This window comes from Prionailurus viverrinus, chromosome D1 (genome assembly GCF_022837055.1).
Source record: "Prionailurus viverrinus isolate Anna chromosome D1, UM_Priviv_1.0, whole genome shotgun sequence".
NCBI lineage: Eukaryota > Metazoa > Chordata > Mammalia > Carnivora > Felidae > Prionailurus > Prionailurus viverrinus.
Window position 1 is genome coordinate 99,000,492 of NC_062570.1, and position 26,449 is coordinate 99,026,940.

A 26,449-nucleotide genomic window follows, 5' to 3' on the forward strand; every position below is an offset into this window, starting at 1 on the left:
CCCTAACCTGATCTGCACTCTCCTTTAGGCTAAAGGTCTCATGAACTTAGCAGAGCCAAGTGACTTAGACTGCTAGGCCCCATCCTATCTCTGCCACCAGAGCAAGTTTTCCAGGAAGATGCAATGGACCTTAGGGAGACCAGAACCAGATGTATGGGTCCCAGACACTCCAGATCCAGCCACAACATCTACAGGACTGAAGGAAGAGACAGAAGGAGAAAAGTAAGGGATACAGGAGAAGACAACAAAGCACCTGCTTACCTCCTGAGTGAATCTTCCTCGGAGCTCTCCTCAGGCATATCCTGATGTAAGGCCTCCTGTGTTACAGTTCCAGATCTGCTGGACTGGGTGTAAATTCTTTCCCAGTGGCCCGTCTCCTGGTTGAAGGCCACCCCCACAGTCCTCTCCTCCTGCGGACTAGCAGAGCTGCTCAACTCCAGCCTGCTGGAGCTGGGCGTTTGGCCCTCAGTCCGCTCAAGGGGTGGCAACTGGCTGCCACTTGACGGCATGCCCTCGAAGGTGCTGGGGACCTGCCAGGAGGAGCTGGCCTCGCTAGAGGAGTAGTTGGGTGTGGTTCTTTCCCAGCGCAGGGTGTCGTTGTTGAAGGTCAGGAGATTGTGGCAGGCGCGGCAACGGTTCAGGTGGCCACGAGACAGGTTGGAGTTGTTCTCGCTGCTGTGTGGGGTGGGCTGGTGGGAGGGGCCTGGCCTCTCGGACTCAATGTTGTTATTGAGCATTTCCTGGGCCTGTTGGGTCTGGGGGGCTTCCCCGCTCAGGCTGTGGTCCAGCTCCTGAAGCCGGTCATACTCCAGAAAGAAGCGTCTCAGGTCACATTGAAGCTCATGGCGAATGCTGCCTGAGTTGTTTTGGCTGGAGCCATTTCCTCCATCTGACTCAGCTGCCAACCCTGAAGCTGGAAAACCCCTCCCTTCTGTGGCTGAAGTGTACACAGACGCCTGAGAGCCACCTTCTTGCTGTCTCAGCACAGACAGCAAACTCACCGAAGAGGCACTGGTCCTGGGCGGAGGCATGGATTCTGCCTCAGAGCGGGAGTTCAGACTGAGCACTGTCCGGGTCCACTCGGACCCTGTCAGCCCGGGAGCTATTTCTCGGTGATACCTAGAGGGGTGGCTGGACAAAGGGCCTCCCAAAGAGCGACGGGTGGGACCCAGACTGAGGTTGCGGAGCGTGTTGCCGGCAGTGCTGCTCTGGACTGTACTGAAGGCAGACGGCCGGTTCAGGAGGCCCTGGTCCTGCTGCGTTGACGAGGCCTGCTCCGGGGGATGGAAGGGCTCGGTCTGTACAAAAGAAAAGGAAGGGGTAGTAGCCCTGGCAGAAGCAGGGGGAACACTGTCCTGGTGTGGCAAGAGGGAAGGAACTCGAGTGCCAGAGCAGCGGCTGCAAAGGCACAGGATCCCAAGGTGCTGGCAGCACTCAGCTGTGGGGTAACTGACCCGCTGTCGGAGCCTGATGTAAGCGGAAGTCCTGGGGCGCTCCGTGGAGGGCTGAGGGGGAGGCGGTGGGGGTGAGGGGGTAGCAGACTCTTGCACTGTGCTTTGCTCTCCCACCTGGATGCCAGAGGAGCGGGAGGACAGCATGTGCAGGAAATTGTGGAGGAGAGGCGTCCGGCGAACTGGCTGTGATTGCAGCAGGGCACGCTGACGGTAGTGGGATAACTCTGTTCCGTCTATGGGGATCTCTGGTTCGTCATCACCCTGCGATGTGGAGCAAGGCGGGGCAGGGGTAGAGCAAGGCGGTTAGGTAGAACCTCCAGGTAAATTAAGAAAGATTAACTGTTGATAACCAGCCGCAAAAAACAACCTTCATGGATAGACAACAACTCTACCTCGGAAGCACTGAGGACTAACTGGCTTCAGATTCAGAATCATCATATGGTGTCACATTATTCATTTCCGATTAGCAACATTTCTGAATGAGTACAGCTGGCAAGCCAATTCTATTACAAAATGCATCTCTATGACGGAAGCAATGAGGGGAAGAAAATGTCAACCAGCCCAAGGCACATGAATGACAAGCTATCCAACACAGCCTGGTGACTCTAATGAGGCAATCACCTGGGGGTTTCAGAACTGACTCCCCTGTCAAGATTATGGCTCTAACTCTGAGCACACAGTCTGAAACTAGCTTTGAATTTCAACTAGAAAAGAAGCACCTGGCCATTACAAATGACAAGTCCAAATAATCAGAACTGGAGCACTAGTTTAGAAAACAACCCACAGTTGAGATGCAGTTGGAACTGCTAACTTACCTGCTGATTAGAGGGGTTAACAATTGCCGTGAGTAAGTAGTGTCCAAGAGGGTCAAATCTCACCAGACTGAAAACACAGAAGAAGAAAAAGACACACATAGATGTTAATTGAGAAGAGGAAGCCTGTGTTCAAATTTATAGCAATCATTACTAATAACTGTGGGATTACCCAGGTATCCACTTCATGCTGGAAGCTTTCAAAACTTTCAAACAGATTAAAATAATAAAGTTCAATACTTCTTGTTACCTCCTCACATTTGCCAGAATAGGGGAATATGTATCACAAAAATAATTTCAAAAAGCACCTAGGCTCTCATCCCAAGAAGCAACTACATCAAGCACATACTGGCTCATATCTAAGAGCCTATCATCACAGTAAAGCACAGGACACTCCCAAACTCTGCCACAGGGTTACTTCTTCCCTCATGCAGCAGCTCCACTGGCAAGGAGCAGGGGTTGTGTGACAGTGAACTGTCTCAGCATCAAGTGGCTGAGACCAGAAAATTTTCTTATATCCAGCTACAATACCAAGAGGACCAAAGAAACCAATGCATCGTCTGTATTTAATTCAGGCAATGTGTGTTTTGATCTTGGGGGCTAAATATCCACAGCAGATTTGATACATACTTACATCTCCATTTTCCAGTTTGATAAACACAGACAACTGGGGCTAGCAACTACCTACCAAGCTAACCTCTACCTGAACAACTTTCAGGTGTTCCTCCCACACACACACACAAATAAGGGCTCTACCCCAAGTCCAGATAGCTTTGAACCTAAAAGACCTTCTAACAACCCTGGTCTACAGAGCCCAGAAGAGGAGGGCAATAAGGAACAGCTAAAATGAACTGTTGATTGGCCAGCAACTTAAAAAGTAGGAGGAGCCTTACAGAAAACCCCCTGCTCTGAACAGGCGTAACAAACTGCTTCCTGAGGTGACAGCAAGTGTAAATGCTCTCTGCCATGTGAGTCCTATGCCAAACATCACTAGTGGGCAGAGCACTCACCGGACCCGTTCCATCTCGCTAGCTGTCTTCACCACAGCAAAGGGCTCCCGTCGACTCCAGTCCCAAAAGTGGATCTCATTGGCAGTGGCAATCAGCAGGAGCTGAGCCGTAGGGTGGAAAGCCAGGGAAGCAATGGCATTGTTGCTATCTGTGAACCAGCTTTCACTGCCACCCTATAAATGAACCAATCCCAAATAGTCTCCGGTTACAAACTGGCAGGAGATTAGGATGTCAATTTCAAAAGAAAAAAAAAAAAAAAAAAAAAAAAAGGACCATTTAAGGTAAAATGACCACTTGTACAGCCTACTTTAAATATGTCCTCTGTAAAATGTAGAAAATCAGTGATCTGGCAGTGTCACCAATTTATCAGAAAATTATTACTGTCAGCTCAGTTCCAAGTCACCTATAATCCAAAGCAATGAGTATCCACACAATTCCTGTTTCTGAGGCCTGTGAAAACGCAAGCCTGGTGCGTGACACGGTAAACAAAAAACCACTAGCAAGTCAAGAACCATATTGCTTTGGTGATCATGATCAGAATACAATACAATCCTCGCTCTAAAACAAAAGGCATCTATCCCAAACACGTTTTAGAACCTCCTATACTATGTCACAATGGGCAGATGGAAAAACAGTTAAACAGGGTATTTACCTTAGAATGGGGGAATATTATTCCTATTACTTAAGTGGGCAATGATTACCACTTACTCACATGTAGTCCTAAGAACCTAGCTAGTTTCTCCTCCAGTTAAGAACTCAATGGTAAACAACTCTCTGCATTTAGAGTATCAAAGAAATGGAAATACTTACATGCAAATCCCAAATCCTAACCTCCCCATCCAGGCAGCCAGAAGCAATAAGGCCTGAGATGGTGGGATGAAAAGTGACACACCACGGAGTGCGGCGGTGTCCAATCAGAGAATGAACGCACTTGCCAGTCTTCACCTCCGTAATATAGATATTATGGTTCACGTGGGTGGAGGCCAACAGAGTCCTAGAGAATTGAAGAGTAGGACGTGAATGTGAAGCACACAGGAGGGTAACCAACCTTCTCAGTTCTGGACAATTGGCTTTGGAACATTCTCCACCCTAGCGTGAAAAAACTACACCTTAGGCATTACAAACAACCGAAATATTCTGATCTTTGAAAGCTCTGGCTTCTCCACACATCCCCTTCAGAGAATATTTTTTTCCAGGTAGGAAAATGATCACTCCATCAGTGGCCTATATCACACAGGCAAAGGATTGTAATTGAGAAACTTCCCAAGTTTTGATCCTCAATGTCTGTTGTTTCCTTTGCTTATTCCTATTATTTCTATGGATAGCACAGCTCATCTACCTTCTTTCCCCTTCTGATACACTGGCAAAGCTCTATTCAAGCAATGTTTCAAAGAACCCTTAGGGATGTAACTTGGAAGACCAAGCTAGACCAAATATACATAAAGCAATGCTATCGTAAGTCTTAGGTTAAGTTATAGGTAAGTACTAGGTACCTGTCTGGGCTGAAGGCCAGTAAGAATGTAGAGCGTGGACTATCAGGCAGTTCTACTCTCTGAAAAACAAACCAAAAAAAAAAAAATTAAAACACATTATTTATAAACTATGACCCACTCTATCTCAAAAGCACATGAACCACAGTAGATCAGTATTCAGTATAAGCTGAAACACTGGAAACAGTGATCAAAGTCACAAATTGAAAGAGAAATCCAAATTACCTTTAAGAAAAATGTCTAGTTCTAAAGACAAAAGATATTTCTAGCCCATGAATTCTTCCAAATTTATTTTTATAACTCTGTAGGTTAGATATATCAATTCTCTCACACAAAATAAATGGTATCCCAACTCTACATAATTAGCCCATTCTAAAACCCCACTCTACTGTCCTAAAAATCTTACCCCATTCTACCCCTAAAAATCTTATGTCAAAAATATCCATTGTTCCCACCTTGCCTTCCCATTTCATCCACCGAGTTTTATCTTCCACCAGCTCCTGCAGAAGCCGCTGAGCTCCAAAGGCCCGAGTGCCCCGTTCTCGCCCCCAGAGTATCCGGACAGCATTCTTCTCTGGAACAACCTTCATGGCGTTCAGTAGCCACTGTCACACCAGGCACAGGAAGTGAAGGAGCAAGCAATAGCTCCGCAAGCTGATGCAGCTAAATTGAGGCCATTCAGGTCCTTGTAAGTTGTCTTCATGGAAACCTAAAGGATGGACATTAAATTAAAGAATATCTATTCTGCAATCAGAGAAGCTTCCCACTGAAAACATGATTCTAGCTCAAAGAGGAAAGTTTTGTGTTTTAATTTAATGATACTTTCTCAGGAAAAGACCCTTCTCCCAGAACTTTTTTTCCAAAAATGTTTCATCCTTAAATGCCTTTCATATCATCAATAGATCAGCCTTATATCTAAAGAATAAGCCATTCTCTAAAGCAGTTACTCTGTTATTATTTTATCAGATAAGAACTTTTGTTACACATAAAAATAAATAAGGTCTAAAACCCTGTCAAAAACAAAAAACAAAACACCGCACCTGCCCTCCCCTTCTGGGCCACACTGCCTCCTTAGTCACCAGCTTCTCCACCCCCCCCCCCCTTTATCACTTGGGCAGCCTCCAAACCAAAGAACAGGTAACCAATTCTAAAAGGCTATTTATTACTTGAGGGCTGGTTCTTATGCAGCAGCCTCAACTCTTATCTCCTCCCTAAAAGCATGTGCATCAGGACTACTTTGGGGGTATCTTTCTCACTCTCCTTTTCTCTTTTCCACAAAAGTTCCAGAGTAGTACAGAGAGGAGGAAACAGAAGAAAAAAATTTCAGTTCCTTTTTCTCATCCACCACAAGCCATAAGGGCATAAAACTATCACCACAAAAAAAAAAAAAAAAAAAAAAAAAAAAAAAAAAAAAAAAGGTCAACTAGCAGCAAAATATATATACACATGCGCAACAATTAAAGAATTGTGGCTCCTCTATACAATGGAATATGCAGTCCAATAAAATGGCATTTCAGAAGAATACATGTAAAATGTTATTCACTGTAGCACTGTTTCTTCAAATGTTATGGAACATTTCAAATGTGCAGAAAAGTTGAAAAAACAGTACAATAAACACAGTATTCACCAGTTAAAACTCAAGAACTGTTAACATTTGGTCACATTTGCTTTATCTGTCTCTATGGACACACTATATATGTGTTGTTTTATTTTTTTCTGCACCATTTCATCAGACATCAATACGCTTTAACCCTAACTACGTTACTGTGCATCTGCAGGGAATAAGGACGTTTGACTTCATAACCACAATACCATTAGGTACACTGATTATCACCTAATACTCAGTCCTCATTCAAATGTCCCCAACTGTTTAAAAATGTCTTTAATAGTTGCCTTAAAAAAAAAAAAAGAAATCCAATCAAAACTCAAGCAATTAGTTTGGATGTTGTATCTCCTTAGTTTCTTTTATTCTAGAATGGCCTCCAAATTTTGCTTTGGTTGGTTTTACTTTTACTTATTCACAAGCTTTTTAAAATCCCAGGACAGGTACCTGGAGACTGTCTTACATCCAAGTTTTGTCTGATTGTTTCTTCACAGTGCCATTTAGCTTACCTCTCTATCCCTCACATTTACTATAAATAGAAGGTTAGGTCTAAAACACTGATTAGATTTAGGTGAAGTATTTTTGGCACCTGCTTCACAGGTGATAGTATCTATGTATCACCCTCCCAAGCCCCACCCCCTGCTACAATGAAGCCTATCAGGTGGCACATATCCTCAGACTGTCTGAGTTGGTGGGACTTGGAAAGTTATGTGATCATTTGGCAAAATATGACCACTTGGTTGAGTTTGTAACTGCCAGAGCTCTCTTTATAAAGGTACATCCCTTCCCTTTATAATTAGCCATCTGTGGTTAATATTTGGCCTCAACTGAATATCCTGTTCCTTCTCAACTTTTTGCTTAATGATTTAGCAGTCACTGATGATTCCTTCTTGAATTATTTCCTTTAGGAGCTGAAAAAAATGTAGATTCTCAAATTCCATCATTATTTCTACATTTACTAGCTGGCATTGCTTTGGAAAGAACTTTTCCTTAATAACTGAAGCACAGCAAATTCTTTTTTTTTTCCCCTTTAATTACTACTTCTGTCTTATTGTTTGTAACAGCAAAAAAGCTGGGGACAACTAAAGTGTCGATGTAAAAAGGGGACTGGATGACTAATCTACAATAAGGAAGATTCTCTGGGTACTGATAACAAGAAATCTCCAAAATAAAATATTGCTAATAGGGGTGAAAAAGCAAAGTACAAAACAATATGCATAGCAATGCAACTTTTTGAATAAGAGAAGAAATTAATGGCCACTCGTTAGGGACTAAAGGGAAAGAATGAATGGAGATAAATATGGAAATAAGACTTCTCAAATGTTTTCATTTTGTGTCACTTTTATTTTTGAAATGCATTACCTATTCAAAAATTTTTTAAGTTTATTTATTTATTTTTGAGAGACAGAGAGAAAGAGAGAGAGACAGAGCAGGGGAGGGGCAGAGAGAGAATCCCAAGTAGGCTCTGAGCTGTCAGAGCCCAATGAGGAGCTTGAACTCACAAACTGCGAAATCATGACCTAAACTGAAATCAAGAGTCGGACACTTAACCAACTGACTGAGCCACCCAGGTGCCTCAAAAATCTATTTTTAAAATTCTTTTTCTTAATGTTTATTTATTTTGAGAGAGAGAGAGAGAAAAGAGAGCTCGTGAGCAGGGGAGGGGCAGAGGGAAAAGGGAAGAGAGAATCCCAAGCAGGATCCACACTGTCAGCTCGACCTCACAAACCATGAGATCATGGCCTAAGCCAAAATCAAGAATCAGACACTCAACCAACTGTGCCACCCAGGGGCCTCCAAAATTTATTTTTAAAATATTTAATGACGTGAAAAAATAAAGTGAAAAAAGCAGAATAGAAAATTACACATATAGTATGATCCCTATTTTGTTAAAAAAAAAAAATAGATCTCGGAGAACAGTGATACAAAAGAAATATATTAAAAAAAATACTAACCAGGGCACCTGGGTAGCTCAGTCAGTTGAGCATCTGACTTCAGCTCAGGTCTCACAGCTCAGTTCATGGGTTTAAGCCCCACATCGGGCTTGCTGCTGTCAGCACAGAGCCCACTTTGGATCCTCTGTCCCCCTCTCTCTCTGCCCCTCCCCTGTTCATGCACTATCTCTCCTTCTCAAAAATAAATAAACATTAAAAAAAAAAAAATACTAGGGCGCCTAGGTGGCTCAGTTGGTTAAGCATCCAACTTCCGCTCAGGTCGCGATCTCACAGTTGGTGGGTTCGATCCCGCATCAGGCTCTGTGCTGACGGCCTGGAGCCTGCTTCGGATTCTGTGTCTCCCTCTCTCTGCCCTCCCCTCCTCTCTCTCTCTCTCTCTCTCTCTCTCTCTCTCTCTCTCTCTCAAAAATAAATAAACATTAAAAAAAAACAACTAACCATGCTTGTCTTTAGGTGGTGGGACTATAAGTGACTTAGTAATTAGAAGAGGTAATGTTCTCTTCAGTTTTTAAATTTAAAAAGTAATAAATGCTTATTGTAAAAGTGAAACAACAATGGGCTTTTTACATTTCACAAATGGCTGCAATATGAAAAGTATACAACTAGACGTATCCAAACACAGACAGAAGGGAAAATATTTATAGCCTGTGCTGAAAGGAGTTTTCTCCCTGGCATATTAAAATGTAAAAAGCCAGAAAGACTCTACAGAAAGACACAACTCCAAGTTCCTAGACGGATACAGCAGAGTTCCCTAAGGAGTGATGAAGGAACAAACTCTAGCCTATATCCTCACGGGACAGCTCTCATCCCTCATTAGTGTACGATATAAATATGTACACACTGAACATGTCAACATTCTGCAGGGCAACCTCCTGAATAAACTAAGGATGAAGTAACTGGAAGGAAATAATCTACTTGGTGACCCTAACAACTCACGGTTTAGTACCAAAAGTCTGGAAGTTAAACCGCCACACAGCTGAATAATTATTAACCAGGAAGGTGCCAGAAATACAGTTCCCATTAGTTCATCTTAATCCTTTACTGAGTCTTTTTTTTTTTTTTTTTTTTTTTTGAGCCTATAATTCTTTTACCTAATACAGAGAAGTTCAGAAGGAAGGAATTTTGGGGCACCTGGGTGGTTCAGTCGGTTAAGCATCCAACTTCTGCTCAGGTCCTGATCTCACCATTCATGAGTTTGAGCCCTGCATCAGGCTCTACAATGACAGCTCAGAGCCGAGGGCCTTCTTCGGATTCTGTGTCTCCCTCTCTCTCTGCCTCTCCCCTGCTGGCTCTCTCTCTGTCTCTCTCTCTCCCTCTCAAAAATAAACATTAAAAAAAAATTTTTTTAATGAGTTTTGAGGGGCCCTTGTCTTAAGAGTGTGACATAAAACTACTTTCACAGAAATACATTTAAACCATTTATAATCTTGAGGCATCTGTGTGGCTCAGTCAGTTAAGCATCTGACTCTTGACTTCAGCTCAGGTCATGATCTTGCGGGTTAGTGAGATCGAGCCCTGCATTGGGCCCTGCACTGACAGCATGAAGCCTCCTTGGGATTCTCTCTCTCCTTCTTTCTCTCTCTGTCCCTCCCCCAACGCACACGCAAACGTTCTCTCTCTCAGAATAAATACACTTTAAAAATTAGATAAGTAAACCATTTACAATCTTATAATGTGGTAAAAATAGCAGCAGTCCAATTCATACCAAAAAAATCTGACCTTCTGAACCTGTGTGACTCAAGAGGAAGAAAATATAGGTCACAAACATCGTATGATTCAGAAAACTGTGATATGACCTGAAGTTCCTACAGGAATCGGAAGAGGAAAGAGCTACTACAAATACCAGTTATCAAGAAAACTAAAAGCTCAAGTCTGATCTTACCAAAGAGCTTATCTATCAATTCCCAAGGACCCAGACACACTAAAAGTTCAAACAAGAGAAAGCTGGACTGATGCCAGAAGTCAAAGGGCCTGAAACAATTGCACGGTCCCTCTTTTGTCTGAAGAAAAATATTTGCTCTGTTTCTTGAAAAGGATAAGAGACTTCCACTCCTTACAGCTACCTGAGAAGACACTTTACTTTGTTCTCTATAAGGAACAAAAGGAGCTAAATCAGACTGAAGCCAGACAGGCCCTGTTGCTGAGGAGGAAGTGCCAGTCAAGTGTGTTTTTCATTCCTCTTTTTAAAAAGGAGGAAGAAACAAGTTTCCCAATCTGTCCCTTAAAGCAGGCTGAGACAAAGGGTGCCAAGAATAGTCTTTGTGATGCCATTACACAGTCCCCAGAATCAATTCTCCGTCCCCCAAAGCCTTATGCAAGGAGAACCAGAAGGACACACAGAAATGTGTACAAACCCCACCCCCCATGACATGACTGATCACTCAAAAAAGATGGGAAGATAACCCACCTTTAAAGACTTTCTCTTCTTAATTCTAGGACATAATTGCATTTAACAACTACTAACAAAAATCACCTATAGAGTATGCCACAACCCAGTGGGAACTAAAAGTTAGATTTAAAGGTTCCCCTAGCAATTTGACTAATGCCAGAAACTTTACTCCACCTTCTCCCTAGAGGACTTCAGGCAAGTTACTTAACCTCCCTGAGACTCAGTTTCCTTCTTTGTAAAACAGGAATGGCAATATTTGCTTCATCAGGTTGTGGTGAGGCTCCAACACACAAAGAGTGGTGGAGTGTCAAAACTGTTGCTGTTATTGCTGTCACTAGTACTGAATACTCCTCAGGGTTCACCGTGGTCTCCTTCGCCAAACAATACAGCCAACTAAAACCCCAGAGACCCAAGATGCCACCATTCCCAAGAGTAGCAGGTTTTTCTAAGAAATACTTCAAAGGCTATTACCAAACAACAAAGTAAAAAGTACTCAGGAAAATAAAGGATATTTGTGTGGCAAAAATAATTAAATGAGATATGAGCTACCTCTACAAAAGTCAAGTCAATTAAAAAACAACCAGGGATACCTGGGTGGCTAAGTCAATTGAGTGTCTCTCGATTTCGGCTTGGGTCATGATTCCAGAATTGCGGGATCCAGCCCTGTGTTGGGCTCTGTGCTGAGTGTGCAGCCTGCTTGAGATTCTCTCTCTCTCTTTCCCTCTGCCCCTCTCTCCCACTTGTTCTCTCCTTCTCCCTCTCTCTCTCTCTCTCTCTCTCTCTCTCTCTCACACAAACACACACTCACTCTCTCTAATAAAAATAAAAATAAGAACAGAACTAACTCAGAACTGTATCTGCAACCTGGCTAAAAATTCAGACCCAAAATCCTACCTTCCAACAGCATTCCAGGAGTGTGAATCAGAAAACTAACAGACCTCGAAGGGGCTGTTAAAATGAGTCCAATCACCTCATTTCTTGAGTATCTGCATCTCTCTCCACTGCACTAAGTAGGCAGTCTAGGAGTCCAATCAACTGTGTAATACCAACACACATTCCATAACACAGAGGATCCATCCCAAGGTTAATTCTCTCAAGAAAAAAAAAAGTTCTTTAAATACTAAATCTAGGACTACTTGCATAAGTAAAGCTCTCCCAACAACTGGAAAATTAGCAACAGAATGTCAGGCCTTTAATTAGAGGCCTAAAAGTGGCCGAGTACTCTTTAGAAACTCCACGTAGGTGGAAATATACACAGTTTTCTACAATTGGCAGCTTTGTTTTCATTAATAGGACTTTTTACAAGACATTTTAGGATACTTCAAATGACACTATATAGGATCCAAATCCAAAATCCAAAATGTGAGTGCCACAGCCAGCAACCAGACTAGAATACTTCCACACAGCCCTGCCTGACTCCTAGACTAGACTGAGCTTAGAGGTGGGCAAGAAAGTTCAGGGAGAGCATCACCAATCTAGAACAGGTAGACACAGGTAACACATTCTGAAGGCAAGCACACCTGGAAGCAGAAAAACTTCATTTATTACCTGAATTGTGTAGTACTATGTATGGACTTCTAAAAGATATCCTAGGGGCAGGGCACCTGGGGTAGCTCAGTCAGTTAAGCATCCAACTCTTAATTTCGACTCAGGTCGTGATCAAGCCCTGAGCAGGGCTCCACGCTGAGTGTGGAGCCAACCTGGGATTCTCTCTCTCCCTCTCTCTCTGCCTCTCCCCAGCTTGCAAACATATATTGCATGCCTGCTCTCTCAAAATTAATAAACATTAAAACAAAATAAATAAAATACATGAAATAAAATAAAATAGAATAGAATAAAATAGAATAAAGATATCTTAGGGGTACCTGGATAGCTCAGTCAGTTTAAGCATCCGACTCTTGATCTTGGCTCAGGTCTTGATCTCAGGGTCATGAGTTCAAGCCCCACGTTGGGCTCCACGATGGACATGGAGCATACTTAAAAATAAATAAATACATAAAATACATAAATACTAAAAAATAAAAGATACCCTAGAATATGCCAAAGTGATAAATGTGGTTAAATCCAGATAGAGAAATTTTAAGTAATTTTTTAATCCATAATTTCTAAATAAGAGCTGGCCTGGTATAGCGGTATATGGGCCCTGCAATCAGACTGGCCAACTGAATCCCAGCTCTGTCATTTTCTTGGCAAAAGAAGGTTTCTTGAAACAGTTACTGAACCAGCCTATACTTCAGTTTCCTCGTCTATAAAATGTGACCACTGAGAGTAGATATAATAATAGGGTTACCATGAAGATTAAAAGATTTACCAAATGAAAAGTGCTCACTATTCTAGAATGCCAATGCTTGTACTAGAATGATAATTTCATTCCATAATGAAGAATTAAAATTAAAATAGCAGTAAGAGGGGCACCTGGGTGGCTCAGTCAGTTCAGCGTCCGAGTCTTGATTTTGGCTCAGGTGATGATCTCAGAGTTTGTGAGCTCGAGCCCTGCATAAGGCTCTGTGCTGACAGTGCAGAGCCTGCTTGGGGTTCTGTCTCCCTCTCTCTCTGCCCCTCCCCTGCTTGCTCTCTATCTCTCTCAAAATAAATAAAAGCAAATGTTAAAATTGCAGTAAGAAAAATTTTTTAAATCAGATAAATGAAATTTAATACAAATTCTCTTAGGCAAAATGAAACTGTCCACTGTAGCAGTCTCCAAACCATTTCATATAAAAGATCTGAGTACTGACATCTTTAAAAAAATAAAGCTACAGGGTAATGGTTAAAACAACAATACCCAACACTCTCAGAGTGCTTTTCATGTCCCAGGAACTGTTCTTCGCACTTTACATAAACTAATTTATGATCCTCACAGCCACCCCATCAGGTTCATGAGGTCCCAAGGGAACAAGTCACACTGTCAGTGGTGGATTCAGGATTCAAACCCAAGCAGTCTGGCTCCAGAGTGTAAATACTTAATTACTACAGAAAACTCCATAGTGCCTGAGATAGAACTTCCTAGTCAGTCTCTCTTCTAGTCATTTACTAGCCTCACATGTATTAGCCCCTCAATAATTGTTTTACTGCCTTACAAAATCAATTGGAAATCTGTTTGCTTAATATTTGTAATGTTCATTTCCTCAAAGGAGAAGAAATTAAAGAATGACAGCAAGGAAAATGAAAAATTTCTCACCCCTTCCTTTACATCAATATATGGTTTTTGAGAGAAAAAAGGACTCTAAAGTCTTTGACGAGAAATGACTCTGAATTTGATAAAATACCATATGAGACTATATCGTGAAATTCAGCCACTCTGTATTTACCCTACACAACTACCAACTCCATCAAAGTAAAAAAAAATTACTTATCAACAGGAAATAGAGATAGATGCCACAGCAAATTTACTTCTGTCTGGCTGCTAGGCCAGAACATAAATCTCGAAAACATTAATCAACAGAAGATATGATTCTGCATACTCAGTCAAACCTGTGTATACTCTTTTGTCAAACATGAACTATAACATAAACACATCTGAGAAAAGAAGGGGACTCTTACATGTATGGTCTCATGCCCACCCTTTCTCATCCATGTGGCGGGCAAAGTGCTAGTGACCTCCTTGCACTGCCAGAGTTAGTTCCAAATCAAGATTCTCTATAACCAACTTAGTTTACCAGCCTGTGCTAGACTCTCTCCAAAGACAGCTGCCATCAAATCCTTCCTACTCTACTCCCATGCTGCCCCACCCATCAAGGGATAACATATTTCTCACCGCCCTCCTCCCCCCACCCCCCGCCCCGAATATGGGGCTGAACTTGTGACTTGTTTTGACCACAGAATATGGCTGAAGGGCTGTGTCAGTTCCAGGGCTGGCAGCTTCATATTTGAAAGACAGCATATTCAGAACAAAGTACAGAGGCAGTGGACATTCTGAGAGCAGGGAAGGGAATATGGGATATTATATTCTGGGGGCTTGAAAGTGCCAGATATAAAGGTGATGTGATTTAATGGGTAAAGATATGACAAAGACATAAGAAGTTTCAATGATGGACTCTTACCACTGAGCTGTTATATAATCTTTTACAAATCACACTGGCGCTGAATTTCATTTTTCTCCAGGTACAAACTGAAAGTAATAACACCCTTTTTGTAACTTAAAGGAATCATGTCCTTGGAGTACATTAGAAGAAATGGGTTACAAAAAATTGAAGGCAGAGTTACTACTTTTGGAAGTACAAACCAAGTTAAGAACTAACAATAAGGACAGTGCACAATAAACAGGAGTTCGTACAAAGAAGTCTGGCACCTTCAGTTATGAGACAGTGCAAAGGAAACTGCAGGAGCCATGAAGCAGAATCAGAGAATACCTTTAATTAATCACCTGACAAATCAGAAGCAAATAATTTGAGAGAATCAAAACCAATGCAATCAAAATTAGACACATTCTTCATAAGAACCAAAAGCCCAGAGATAAAACGCTAATAGAACCTACACCCCTACTGCAGATATGCACAACATCTATGTTCTGAATTACAAAACTCTTCAATACAATTGTCTCCACCTAGAAAGCTAGGCTAAGACATGATAATGAATTGAGTACCTGGTACAAAGATTGTCAGCCCAAATTTACCAAGAGATAAGCAAGCAATACAACCTCTTTTGTTCTCATATCCACCATCACCCCCAATGTTTTTTTATATTTATCAACTCAGAATAAGGCACACTTCTACATGGTATATCACAAATAGGCTAACAGCTTTACAAAATGTTTTGAAGATGCAAAACTAAATAAATTCTAATTGCTGTTTTTATAATAAAGAGGAGGAAAAAGCACTAGCTTTTCTGCTGTGGAGTTTGCTTACTAGGGCTTCCTAAAGTAAAAATAACATGACCTAATGTCTGAAACACAGCAGAGTTTGTACTCAAAAACAAAGTGTGATCAAAACTGGAAACAGAAAGCCGTAAGTTCCAAATCTGAGACTGACAGTTTTCCTTATTGTCACTTACCTCAGAAGGATAACGAAAAAAGGAATGAAGTGTTATCTGCAAACTATTCTGGGGAAACCGGACTAAGAATACAAGAATCCCTGGAAACTCAAGGAAGAGCAAGGAGGAAACCACTGAACCAACAAGAAAGTGAAGCTCAATTTTTGAGTCCCAAGCCATCAACAGAATCAAGAAGCCAGGAACGTTAGCCTTAAATGCACAAAAATGGCGAGAGATTTTCTATTAGTAAGCAAAGAAAAAAGAGTAGCTTTTGATGAAAGAAATTTCAGAGGCAAAAACAGCTTAACCCCAGAACTGGGAACTGACCCCAACTGCCTCAGGCAAACAGACCTAATGACTTTGGCAACAACATCCCTTTCATCCACCCACAATATTAGGAGGCTGAAGTAAAGCTGATTTCAAATCATGAAGGATCACATCTTTCTGTTTTCTGCACAGTCTTTGGGAAAAAGAAGTGTAACTCTCCTCCCACAGTAACACATTGCCCCCAGGATTCCTGGAAACCCCTGGAGCCATAGCAACAGTATTGTTAAAAGCTTGGAGAACATTAACCAAGAATCCTCAGGAACCCCAGGACAGATGAGATTACTGAGATTATTGAGATGAGATTATTTAAGAAAAATAAAACCTGGAAGAGGTTACGAAATGCATCTAGCTTTGCAAGAGGCATCAGTAGCCAAAGCAGGATTTGAATTCAGGCTTTTTCTTCAGATAGTATCAGAACTTGACTCCCAGTCCTTGGCTCGGCAGATACTGTGTTCAGTGTTCAGTGTTCTCCAATGTTAGAGTCAGCCCAGGTCAGGTTCTTGGCTGACCAGAATAGGGAAAGAAAAAATCTCCCTCAAGGCTTCAGGAAAAGAAGTCAAATTAGTAAATGTACAGCTCTTATGCTAAAAGGTCCAGATGCTCCTCCATCTTGCCAATCACATTTCTCAGCCAATCAAAATAAATCACTGGATTTAAGAACCTGGATTCCATTTCCCCAACTTTCCGAATAAAAAAAACACTTAAAGAAGGGGAGGAGAAGGGGACACCTTGCTGGCTAAGTCGGTTAAGCGACTGACTCTCAGTTTCGGCTCAGGTCATGATCTCACGGTTTCATAAATTCACTGCAGTGCATAGCCTGCTTGGGATTCAATCTCTCTCTCTCACTCTCTCTCTCTCTTTCCCCCCTCCTCCGCTCACTCACAATAAATAAACTTTAAAGATTTTTTAAAAAGGAAGGGGAGGAGAAGGATGCAAAAGCAATGATAGCCAAGAAATGTTTATTGAACATTTACTATGTACTCAGCACTATTCTAGGCACTGAGAATACTTTACTGAACATCCTTGCCCTCAAGACGCTTATGTCATTATGTAATTAAAAATTGGGGCACCTGGGTGGCTCAGTCGGTTGGGTGTCCGACTTTGGCTCAGGTCATGATCTCGTAGTTTGTGGGTTCGGGCCCCGCGTCGGGCTCTGTGCTGACAGCTCAGAGCCTGGAGCCTGTTTCGGACTCTGTGTCTCCCTCTCTTTCTGACCCTCCCCCGATCATGCTCTCTCTGCCTCAAAAATAAATGAACGTTAAAAAAAAAAATTGAGGAGTGCTGCCAACACCCCAGCGGAGAAGCTGAGGTCATCAATGAATCTGAAATATTTAAAGTGGATACAAAACTGTCTCAGCAATGCAGACAATTAAGGGTGTTGTTGTGGGCGATGGTGCCGTTGGTAAAACATGCCTCCTGATATCCTACACAAACAAATTTCCACTGGAGTAGGTACCAACTGTTTTTGACAGCTATGCAGTCACAGTTATGATTGGTGGAGACCCATATACCCTTGGACTTTTTGATACCACAGGGCAAGAGGATCATGACAGGTTACGACCGCTGAGTTATCCACAAACAGATGTATTTCCAGTCTGTTTTCCAGTGGTCTCTCCATCCTCATTTGAAAATGTGAAGGAGAACTGGGTGCCTCAGATAACTCACCACTGTCCAAAGACTCCTTGCTTCCTTGTTGGGACCCAAATTAATCTCCGCGATGACTCAAGATTGAGAAACTTGCCGAGAACAAACAGAAGCCTGTCACTCCAGAGACTGCTGAAAAGCTGGCTCGCGACCTGAAGGCGGTCAAGTATGTGGAGTGTTCTGCACTCACACAGAAAGGCGTGAAGAATGTATTTGACGAAGCAATATTGGCTGCCCTGGAGCCTCCAGAACCGAAGAAGACCCGCAGGTGTGTGATACTATGGACGTCTCCAGACCCTTTTCTGCACAGCTGGTGTCAGCATTGTACTAAAAGCAACGTTAAATCAAACTAAAGATTAAAAATTAAAATTCGTTTTTGCAAAAATAAATAAGCAAATAGAGGATACTTTAGTGGCGCCTGGGTGGCTCAGTCGGTTAAGCATCCGACTTCGGTTCAGGTCATGATCTCACGGTTCGTGAGTTCGAGCCCCGCATTGGGACCCATGCCGACAGCTCTGAGCCTGGAGCCTGTTTCGGTTTCTCTCTCTTTCTCTCTCTCTCTCTCTCTCTCTCTCTCTCTCTCTCTCTCTCTCTCAGCTCTGAGCCTGGAGCCTGTTTCGGTTTCTGTCTCTCTCTCTCTCTCTCTCTCTCTCTCTCTCTCTCTCTATGCCCCTCCCTGGCTCGCACTCTCTCTCAGAAGTAAATAAATGTTAAAAAAAAAAAAAAAATTGAGGATATTTTCAATTACTCAGTACGCTAGGAAGAAAATAAGGATGGGGCGCCTGGGTGGCTCAGTATGTTGAGCTGCAACTTCAGGTGAGTTTGAGCCCTATATCAGGCTCATTGCTGTCAGCACAGAGCCCACTTCAGATCTTCTGTCCCCCTCTCTTCCTGCCCCTCCCCTGCTTGCGCGCTCTCTCTTTCTCTCTCAAAAATAAACATTAAAAAAATATGAGGGGCGCCTGGGTGGCGCAGTCGGTTAAGCGTCCGACTTCAGCCAGGTCACGATCTTGCGGTCCGTGAGTTCAAGCCCCGCGTCAGGCTCTGGGCTGATGGCTCAGAGCCTGGAGCCTGTTTCCGATTCTGTGTCTCCCTCTCTCTCTGCCCCTCCCCCGTTCATGCTCTGTCTCTCTCTGTCCCAAAAATAAATAAACGTTGAAAAAAAAAAATTAAAAAAAAAAAAATATGGAAAGGAATGTTTTTGGGGGGGCAGATCAAAGGGAGGAAATCCGTAGCTGAGCATCATTTCCCATTTTTCTGAGTGAGACTGAGAAAATGAGTAAGTCAGGAGAAATTTTTTAATATTTTCATGTAAGTTAATACTGTAATAAATACAATCCAACATTACTTCCTATTGTTAATTCCACATAAGGCTAAATTTAAGTAGCATTTAAATCATCCTTTACTTCAAAAGTAAACAGTGATCTTAAAGCCTTGTAAGTACACAGCAGAAAAATCCGAATATTTATCCAATTATGGCCAATTGATAAACGAAAGTGGCAGAACATAACGTATATTTAAAGCAATACTTTTATCTAACATTCATTGAACATTTGCCACACACCTGGCAGTGCTAAGCACTCTTCCATATCATCTCATTTATTTCTCACAATGACACTACGAAGATAGGTACTATCATTATCCCCATTTCATTTTGCAAATCACAAAACTGAGGCTTGAGGAGTTAAACGATTGGCCCATGTGGAGGAGAGATTCAAAATCCAAGTAAGTTGCCAAAGTGCATGCTCTGACCACTATACACACTGCTTTTATAGAATCGGCATTAAACCTCAGATCCAGAAAAATTCCTTTTTGTGTCCTCACATCTAGCAGGTCATAATTATAAAGTTGATTCAGAAGAGAGAATGAATAAATTCAAATGAATCTGAGTCAGAACACAGTGACTCATGCTATATACCCTGACATCCATGCCTCAACCTACCTATCCATAAAAGGGACTACTCTCACCACAGCTAACCATTACTTGCCTCCTGGAGGGTTGTATTAGTTAATATTTGTAATTTTATTTAATTTTTTTAAATGTTTATTTATTTTTTGAGAGAGAGCACAAGTGGGAGAAGGGCAGAGAGAGAGGGAGACATAGAATCTGAAGCAGGCTCCAGGCTCTGAGCTGTCAGCACAGAGCCCAAAAAGGGGCTGGAACTCAGGAACCTCAATATTGTGACCCAAGCCGAATTCGGACGCTTAACAAAGCCACCCAGGCACCCCAATTTCTCCCTTTTTTTTTAATTTAAAGAAGACATACCAGGGGCGCCTGGGTGGTGCAGTCGGTTAAGCGTCCGACTTCAGCCAGGTCACGATCTCACGGTCCGGGAGTTCGAGCCCCGCGTCAGGCTCTGGGCTGATGGCTCAGAGCCTGGAGCCTGTTTCCGATTCTGTGTCTCCCTCTCTCTCTGCCCCTCCCCCGTTCATGCTCTGTCTCTCTCTGTCCCAAAAATAAATAAACGTTGAAAAAAAAAAAAAATTAAAAAAAAAAAAAAAAAAAAGAAGACATACCATAAAACCCAGCGACCACACTCTCAGGCATTTATCCCAGAGAAATGCAAAACTTACACAAAAACTTGTACACAAATGTTCACAGCAGCTCTATTCCTAATAGCCAGGAACTGGAGACAAATTCAGATGTTCTTCAATGGACAAATGATTAAACAAACTGTGTAACATTCAAAACATGAACTACTACTCAGCAGTTAAAAAGAAAGGAACTATATTGACTGATTCAGGCAACCAAGTTGAATCTCCGGGGAATTAGGCTGAGTGGAAAGGCCAATCTAAAAGGTTACATATGCTCAGGTCATGATGTCATGATCTGTGGGTTTGAGCCCCACTTCGGACTCTGTGCTGGCACCATGGAACCTGCTTGGGATTCTCTCTCTCTGTCCCTACCCTACTCATGCTCATGTTCTCTCTCTCAAAAATAAATAAACTGAAAAAAAAAACTTTTTATAACTAACTAAATAGCTACATATGGGGGCACCTGGTTGGCTCAGTCAGTGGGGCATACAATTACATCCTTTTTAAATTGTAGTTGACCTATGTACATAGAATTCTTGAAATAACAAAGACCAAATTAGTCGGGGCGGGAGGGGGGTGGGGATTACAGATAGGGCAAAGGAAGTAGGAGATGGACCCCCTTCTCCTATGGGTATTTTCCCTTGATTCTCTGCACAAAGCTTTACTGCAACTTTACCCATTGCACTTGCCTGATGATTTATGATTTGGGGACGGGTGTGGCTATAAAAGGGCATCAAGGGAGATCCTTGTAGTGATGGAAATGTTCTGTATCTTGTTTCAATGGAAATATCCTGGTTTTGTAAGATGTTAAAATCGGGAGAAACTGGGTAAAGGGTACACCTGATCTCTCTCTCACACGTTATTTCTTCAAACTGCATGTAAATCTACAATCATCTCAAAATAAAAAGTTTAACTTAAAAAAAAAAAGGTAACATATGCTCCTCAGTAACAAGTGAAAATTAGTCTGATCAATCTCCCTCCCAAACCCTCCCATTTCCACCCTCCTGAGATAACTATGCAAACTCACTGCTTAGATAAACATGTAGGTATCTTATTAGATGTTCTGTGCATCAAAATGAGATTATGTATACTACATATTACCCTGCAACCTACCTACTTCACCTATTATCACTGTACCATAAAGAGCTTAAAAAATCTTTTAAGTGCCAAGCAGGATGGCAGGTATGGAATATTTTCTGACTGGTACAAATCTGGCAATGTTTATCATGTTAATATACAGTAGCTGAGACAGCATCATTTAGTGAGTGAAAAAGAGAGTACAGTACAATACAGAAGCAGTATTGTAAAGAGATCCACACAAATGCAAGGTCTTCAGCAGCTATTCTAGGATCCCAAATGCCTCCTCCATGGAACTATCCTGGGGGCCCACAGAGCAAGAAATGCTAAAAGATTTCTTTTCAGCAGAAAACTGCTAGAGGGGATAATTCTCCCACATACTCAAGGCAAAGCAAACAAACTTCTCTGAAAATATATTACTCCTTCAAGCAGAAGTGCAAAATGCACAGTTGATAATTTTTAAAACATCCGTTTTTGTAATAGCTACTACCACTTCTATTGAGTGCTAATGTTTTACATATTCTATCTCTAAAGCTCCCTCCTACCCCAGTCCCATTTTACAGACAAAAACCTGGCTCAGTGTGAAATTGCTCACCCATAGTCAAACAGTGAGTACACGGTAAAGTTGGTGTTCAAAGCTATAAAACTTGTGCTTTTCCTATTTTATCCAGTTTTTCTATATTACCACATGCCAACAGAAGAGAGTCAATAAATTTAACACTGTATTTAGTGTTTTTAGTGTATTTAGGCAGAAGCCATTTTCCACATGTCTGCTGACTTTTTTTTTTTTAATTTTTTTTTTAACGTTTATTTATTTTTGAGACAGAGAGAGACAGAGCATGAACGGGGGAGGGTCAGAGAGAGGGAGACACAGAATCCGAAACAGGCTCCAGGCTCCGAGCTGTCAGCCCAGAGCCCGACGCGGGGCTCGAACTCACGGACCGCGAGATCGTGACCTGACCCGAAGTCGGCTGCTCAACCGACTGAGCCACCCAGGCGCCCCTGTCTGCTGACTTTGATCCAATTTTTTCCCCCATTTAGTATATTTTGGGGACAGTATACTATGTAGCACTATTGTAACAGGGACAGAAAGGTAAACAAAACCTCAAAGAGCTCTCAGTCTGGTGGGGAGTCTGCAACTGTTGTATACCGTAACTATATAGCTGCTATACTGAAATGTGGCAAGTACTACCCACAAGGAAGTACAAAGTGCTATGCGTTTGAAGAATCCAGCTATCCACCCAAAAGCAAATGATAATCTCTCACATTAGCTTCCTTACAATTAATTGCTCTTCATTTCAATTCTGCTCTGCTATACAACATCCTTCCATATAAAATACTGCCTTGGTCACATTCAGTAAGTACAAACGAAGGCCTGCCAACTGAGGTCAGCATAAAGCTCCTTCTCTAAAAGTAATGATGCAATTTTTTTAAATTTTGGCAATGAAAATGAAGTATCTTTAACCTTTCTGGTCAAACAATGGATGTACGGAATTTAAAGTGACGAAGACATCATTTTGAACATAAGATCTTACAAAGTTAAATTCACCTGTCCATCATTACAAGATTCACTAAGGGTAGCTCTAAGACAAAAGCCCAGGTTTCTCAAGTCATTGTATGGGGTTCCTTTTCACTACTGCTTCTTTCTTTTAAGTTCAATGAATATGAACTTAATGAAGTTCAGGTTTTCTCTTTTCATCAACAATAGATGCATCCATGAATAAGTAATCATGCACAGTTCAAAAACTATCAAAAACAAACATGCTGAACACCATAATGAGGTACATACAGAGGTAAAGGACTGCCTATCCTTGGTATGGAAGAAGTTTTTCAGGTATTTGGGGGGGGGGGATGTCAATAGATTCTTAAAAAATTAAAAAAGCCATCAACAACATCATCATCATCTCAGCAACAGCTAGTATGTTAGGGGTATCCACTATGAGCCAGGCAACTTGAAGGTGAAGGTTCTTTCTGATCCTTACAGCCACTCTTGAAAGAGGTGTTTGCACACACTAGGTTTATAGAAATATTCCCAAACTCCACAGTCACCCCAGGGGCTAATTCCAACTCCAGAGTGTCTGCTCTTTTCCCACTACCCCACACTCCCTAGGACAGAATAATTGCACTGCATATGTGGCTGGGACATCAAGTCACTTAAAATTTTGACATAATTTCCCGACTGGCAGTTATGTAATTTAGCCACTTTTCAATCTTCACGTTTTTTTAACTAATTTTCTTTCGTGATTCCTCAGTGGCCTTCCAGGTTGCTTTCTTTTCTTTAAGAAGCAGAACCCTTTTTCCAGATGAAATCTTATGTGAAAACACTAACATATAAAAGAGATCAAAATGAGCTGCTCTGGTTTAAGCAGAGTGGGAGAATCAAACTCTTCCTGACTCTCACGCCACCCCATAGGCACCTCCAAAGAACACACTTAACTCTGGGCACCTGGCTGGCTCAGTTAGTAGAGCATGCAACCCTTAGTCTCAGGGTCATAAGACCACAATGGGCATGGAATGGAAGGAAGGGAGGGAGGGAGGGAGGGAGGGAGGGAGGGAGGGAGGGAGGAAGGAAGAGAAGTGATAGTATAAAAAAGAAAAGAAGAATAACATTAACTTAAAGACTCTAACTTCTCTATCTCAGGTTTGCCATTCACCATCTGTATAACCTTTGGCAAGAAAATGTTTCACTTTTCCTGTCCTTTATTTCTTTTAAATTTTTTTGAATATTTATTTTTGAGAGAAAGAGAGAGAGAGAGACAGAGCATGAGCAGGGGAGGAGCAGAGAGAGAGGGAGACACAGAATCCGAAGCAGGCTCCAGGCTCCGAGCTGTCAGCACAGAGCCCGACGCAGGACTCGAACCCATGGACCGTGAGATCATGACCTGAGCCGAAGTTGGACGCTCAACCGACTGAGCCACCCAGGCGCCCCTCCTGTCCTTTAAAATAGAGATACTACCATCCATTTTATAGAGCTTCATTGGTTTGTTATGAATATTACGTGGAGGAACAAATATAAAATTCCCAGTACATGTTAAGTATTCAAAAGTTGGCTCCCCTCTCTTTTATCCTGCAGAGGTAACAGTTGTTGCCAATTCAAGAAAGCTCAATAAGTATATTTGATGATATCTGTAGTAGCAGAGAAGTGAACAAGTAAATGCTCCCACAGCTCAACTGAAAGAGACATAATAAATCCTCCATTAAAGCAACCTACCAATGATAATACCCCCTCCCAGCTTAGCTTCCCAGTCAATGACCCATGAACCTCAAAAGGTGTTTTTTACTAATAAACACTTATTATGAGATTCTTTAATGTACACCCTAAAGTGTCAGGTGAATGTGTTAATGTTCTCAGTAATTTAACTTTGGCATTTCCTGAGCTGAGCATTTAAACTGGCAATTTTGGGGCGCCTAGGTGGCTCAGGCAGTTAAGCATCCGACTTCAGCTCAGGTCATAATCTCAAAACTCGTGAGTTCGAGCCACGCCTCAGGTTCTGTGCTGACAGCTCAAAGCCTGGAGACTGCTTTGGATTCTGTGTCTCCCTCTCTCTCTCTCTGCCCTTCCCCCACTCAAGCTCTGTCTCTCAAAAAGTAAATAAACATTAAAAAAATAATAGTAAATAAACTGGCAATTTAATACTACATTTAATGGGTATTTTTATATTTATGTTTTACAGCATGAACCAATGTTCATTCATTTGCCCATCTTCTGGGCTTCTATTTTTCCAAGCACTACAAAACAAAAATACATCTGTCATGTGCACCTTCCTTAAGCAATTTTAATCTGGCCCTTCTAAACAGTCATTAAGAATCTATTACCTTAGTCTGTTATTGATAATGTGTTCCTATTTCTACATGTGTAACAGGAGACCAAAACAATTTTTACAGGAAAAGATTCTCAGTCCTCATCTAAACCCAGCCAACAACTCTCAAATCACACACACTATGGAAGCTGCAGATGTTGGCTTTGATCCCTATGGTTTAGGAAGAATCACAACAATAATACATCACATAGCCATGAAAAGACTCCTTTACGATAAAGAACACATCCCTGAGCGTTGAACATGGGAGCCAAGAAGATTCAGAATGCTAATCTTCCATTTTACTAGGAGACCTTCGGCAATTTACCTAGTCTCCACTGATTATTTCTTCATAAAGAAAATAAAAATATACTCATTACAATGCCAGAGATACTGTTTTGATTAACTACCTGGGGTTTGGTTACCAGGGACCTCAGAAGTCATCTTTCTCATCTCCTTCATTTCTTAACAAGCCCATGCTTGAGTCATCCTACAAAGACAGTTACTGAGTCTTTGAAGAACATATTTCACAACCTTCCTCAGTAATATCCCAGTATCTTGTTGTCAGGAAGTTCTTTCTAATTTGTAATCTATATCCCTTCTGCTGCAATTAAAACACATTCCCTCTTGTCTTCTATGGGAAAAGAACATCTGCTTAATACCACCTGAACAATATCCCTTCAAGAGATTATAAAATATAGGAAGCCCATTTTAAACAGCTTCATGTAAATGCAACATGGCTTTAAATGGGTCATCTTAGACAAAGAACATGATTAAGAGTCTTAAATTCCCAGTTCCATCACTGACTTGCTCTGAAGATGATAGGAAGTTAAAACCAAGCAGATGCTGTACCTCAATTACCCCATCAGTAAAATGCAAATGATAAAACCAGTATGTTAGGAGAACTTAGTTCCTCAAAAAACTAAATATAAAGGCAAGAGATTCTCAATCCCAATCTAAGCCCAGCCAACAACTCTCAAATCACTCACTCTGTGAAAGCTGCAGATGTTGGCTTGATCTCTATGGGTTAGGAAGAATCATGAGAATAATACATTACCAGATAGCCTTACAATTAATTACACACCTAGGTAGATACCCAAAACAACTGAAAACAAGGACACGTACATGCATGTTTACAGCAGCGTTATTCATGATTTCCAAAAGGTGGGAGCAGTCCAAATGTTCTTCAATGGGTAAAGGAACAAATTATGATATATACAATACATATACAATACAATATATACAATAGGTTACATATTGTTATGATTCCTCTTTTATAAGAAATTCAGAATATATCAACCTATAGATACAGAATGCAGACTGCTGATTTCCAGGGGCTGGTGGAAGGAGGGAAATGAAGAGAAACTGTTTTACTTGGAGTAATCGAA

General features: G+C 41.7%; 1 protein-coding gene across 8 annotated transcripts in view; it reads right to left on the minus strand.

Annotated features, from left to right (window-relative positions):
• The window catches only part of AMBRA1 (autophagy and beclin 1 regulator 1), a 180,540-nt gene that overhangs the window by 142,805 nt on the left and 11,286 nt on the right, over window positions 1-26,449 (minus strand). For 4 of the 8 annotated variants that reach the window (XR_007156198.1, XM_047877453.1, XM_047877452.1 and 1 more), the window contains exons 2-7: window positions 5,222-5,475; window positions 4,770-4,828; window positions 4,087-4,270; window positions 3,277-3,449; window positions 2,270-2,336; window positions 262-1,715 (exon numbers count right to left, since the gene is read on the minus strand). Coding sequence is in view for 7 of the 8 variants with exons in the window: in XM_047877453.1 (XP_047733409.1) it covers window positions 262-1,715; window positions 2,270-2,336; window positions 3,277-3,449; window positions 4,087-4,270; window positions 4,770-4,828; window positions 5,222-5,356 (2,072 nt within the window). In the remaining variant the exon portion in view is untranslated. Of the gene's footprint in view, window positions 1-261; window positions 1,716-2,269; window positions 2,337-3,276; window positions 3,450-4,086; window positions 4,271-4,769; window positions 4,829-5,221; window positions 5,476-12,578; window positions 12,640-26,449 lie in introns of those variants that run through there. The other 4 variants (XM_047877457.1, XM_047877455.1, XM_047877454.1 and 1 more) reach the window with 2 other exon arrangements.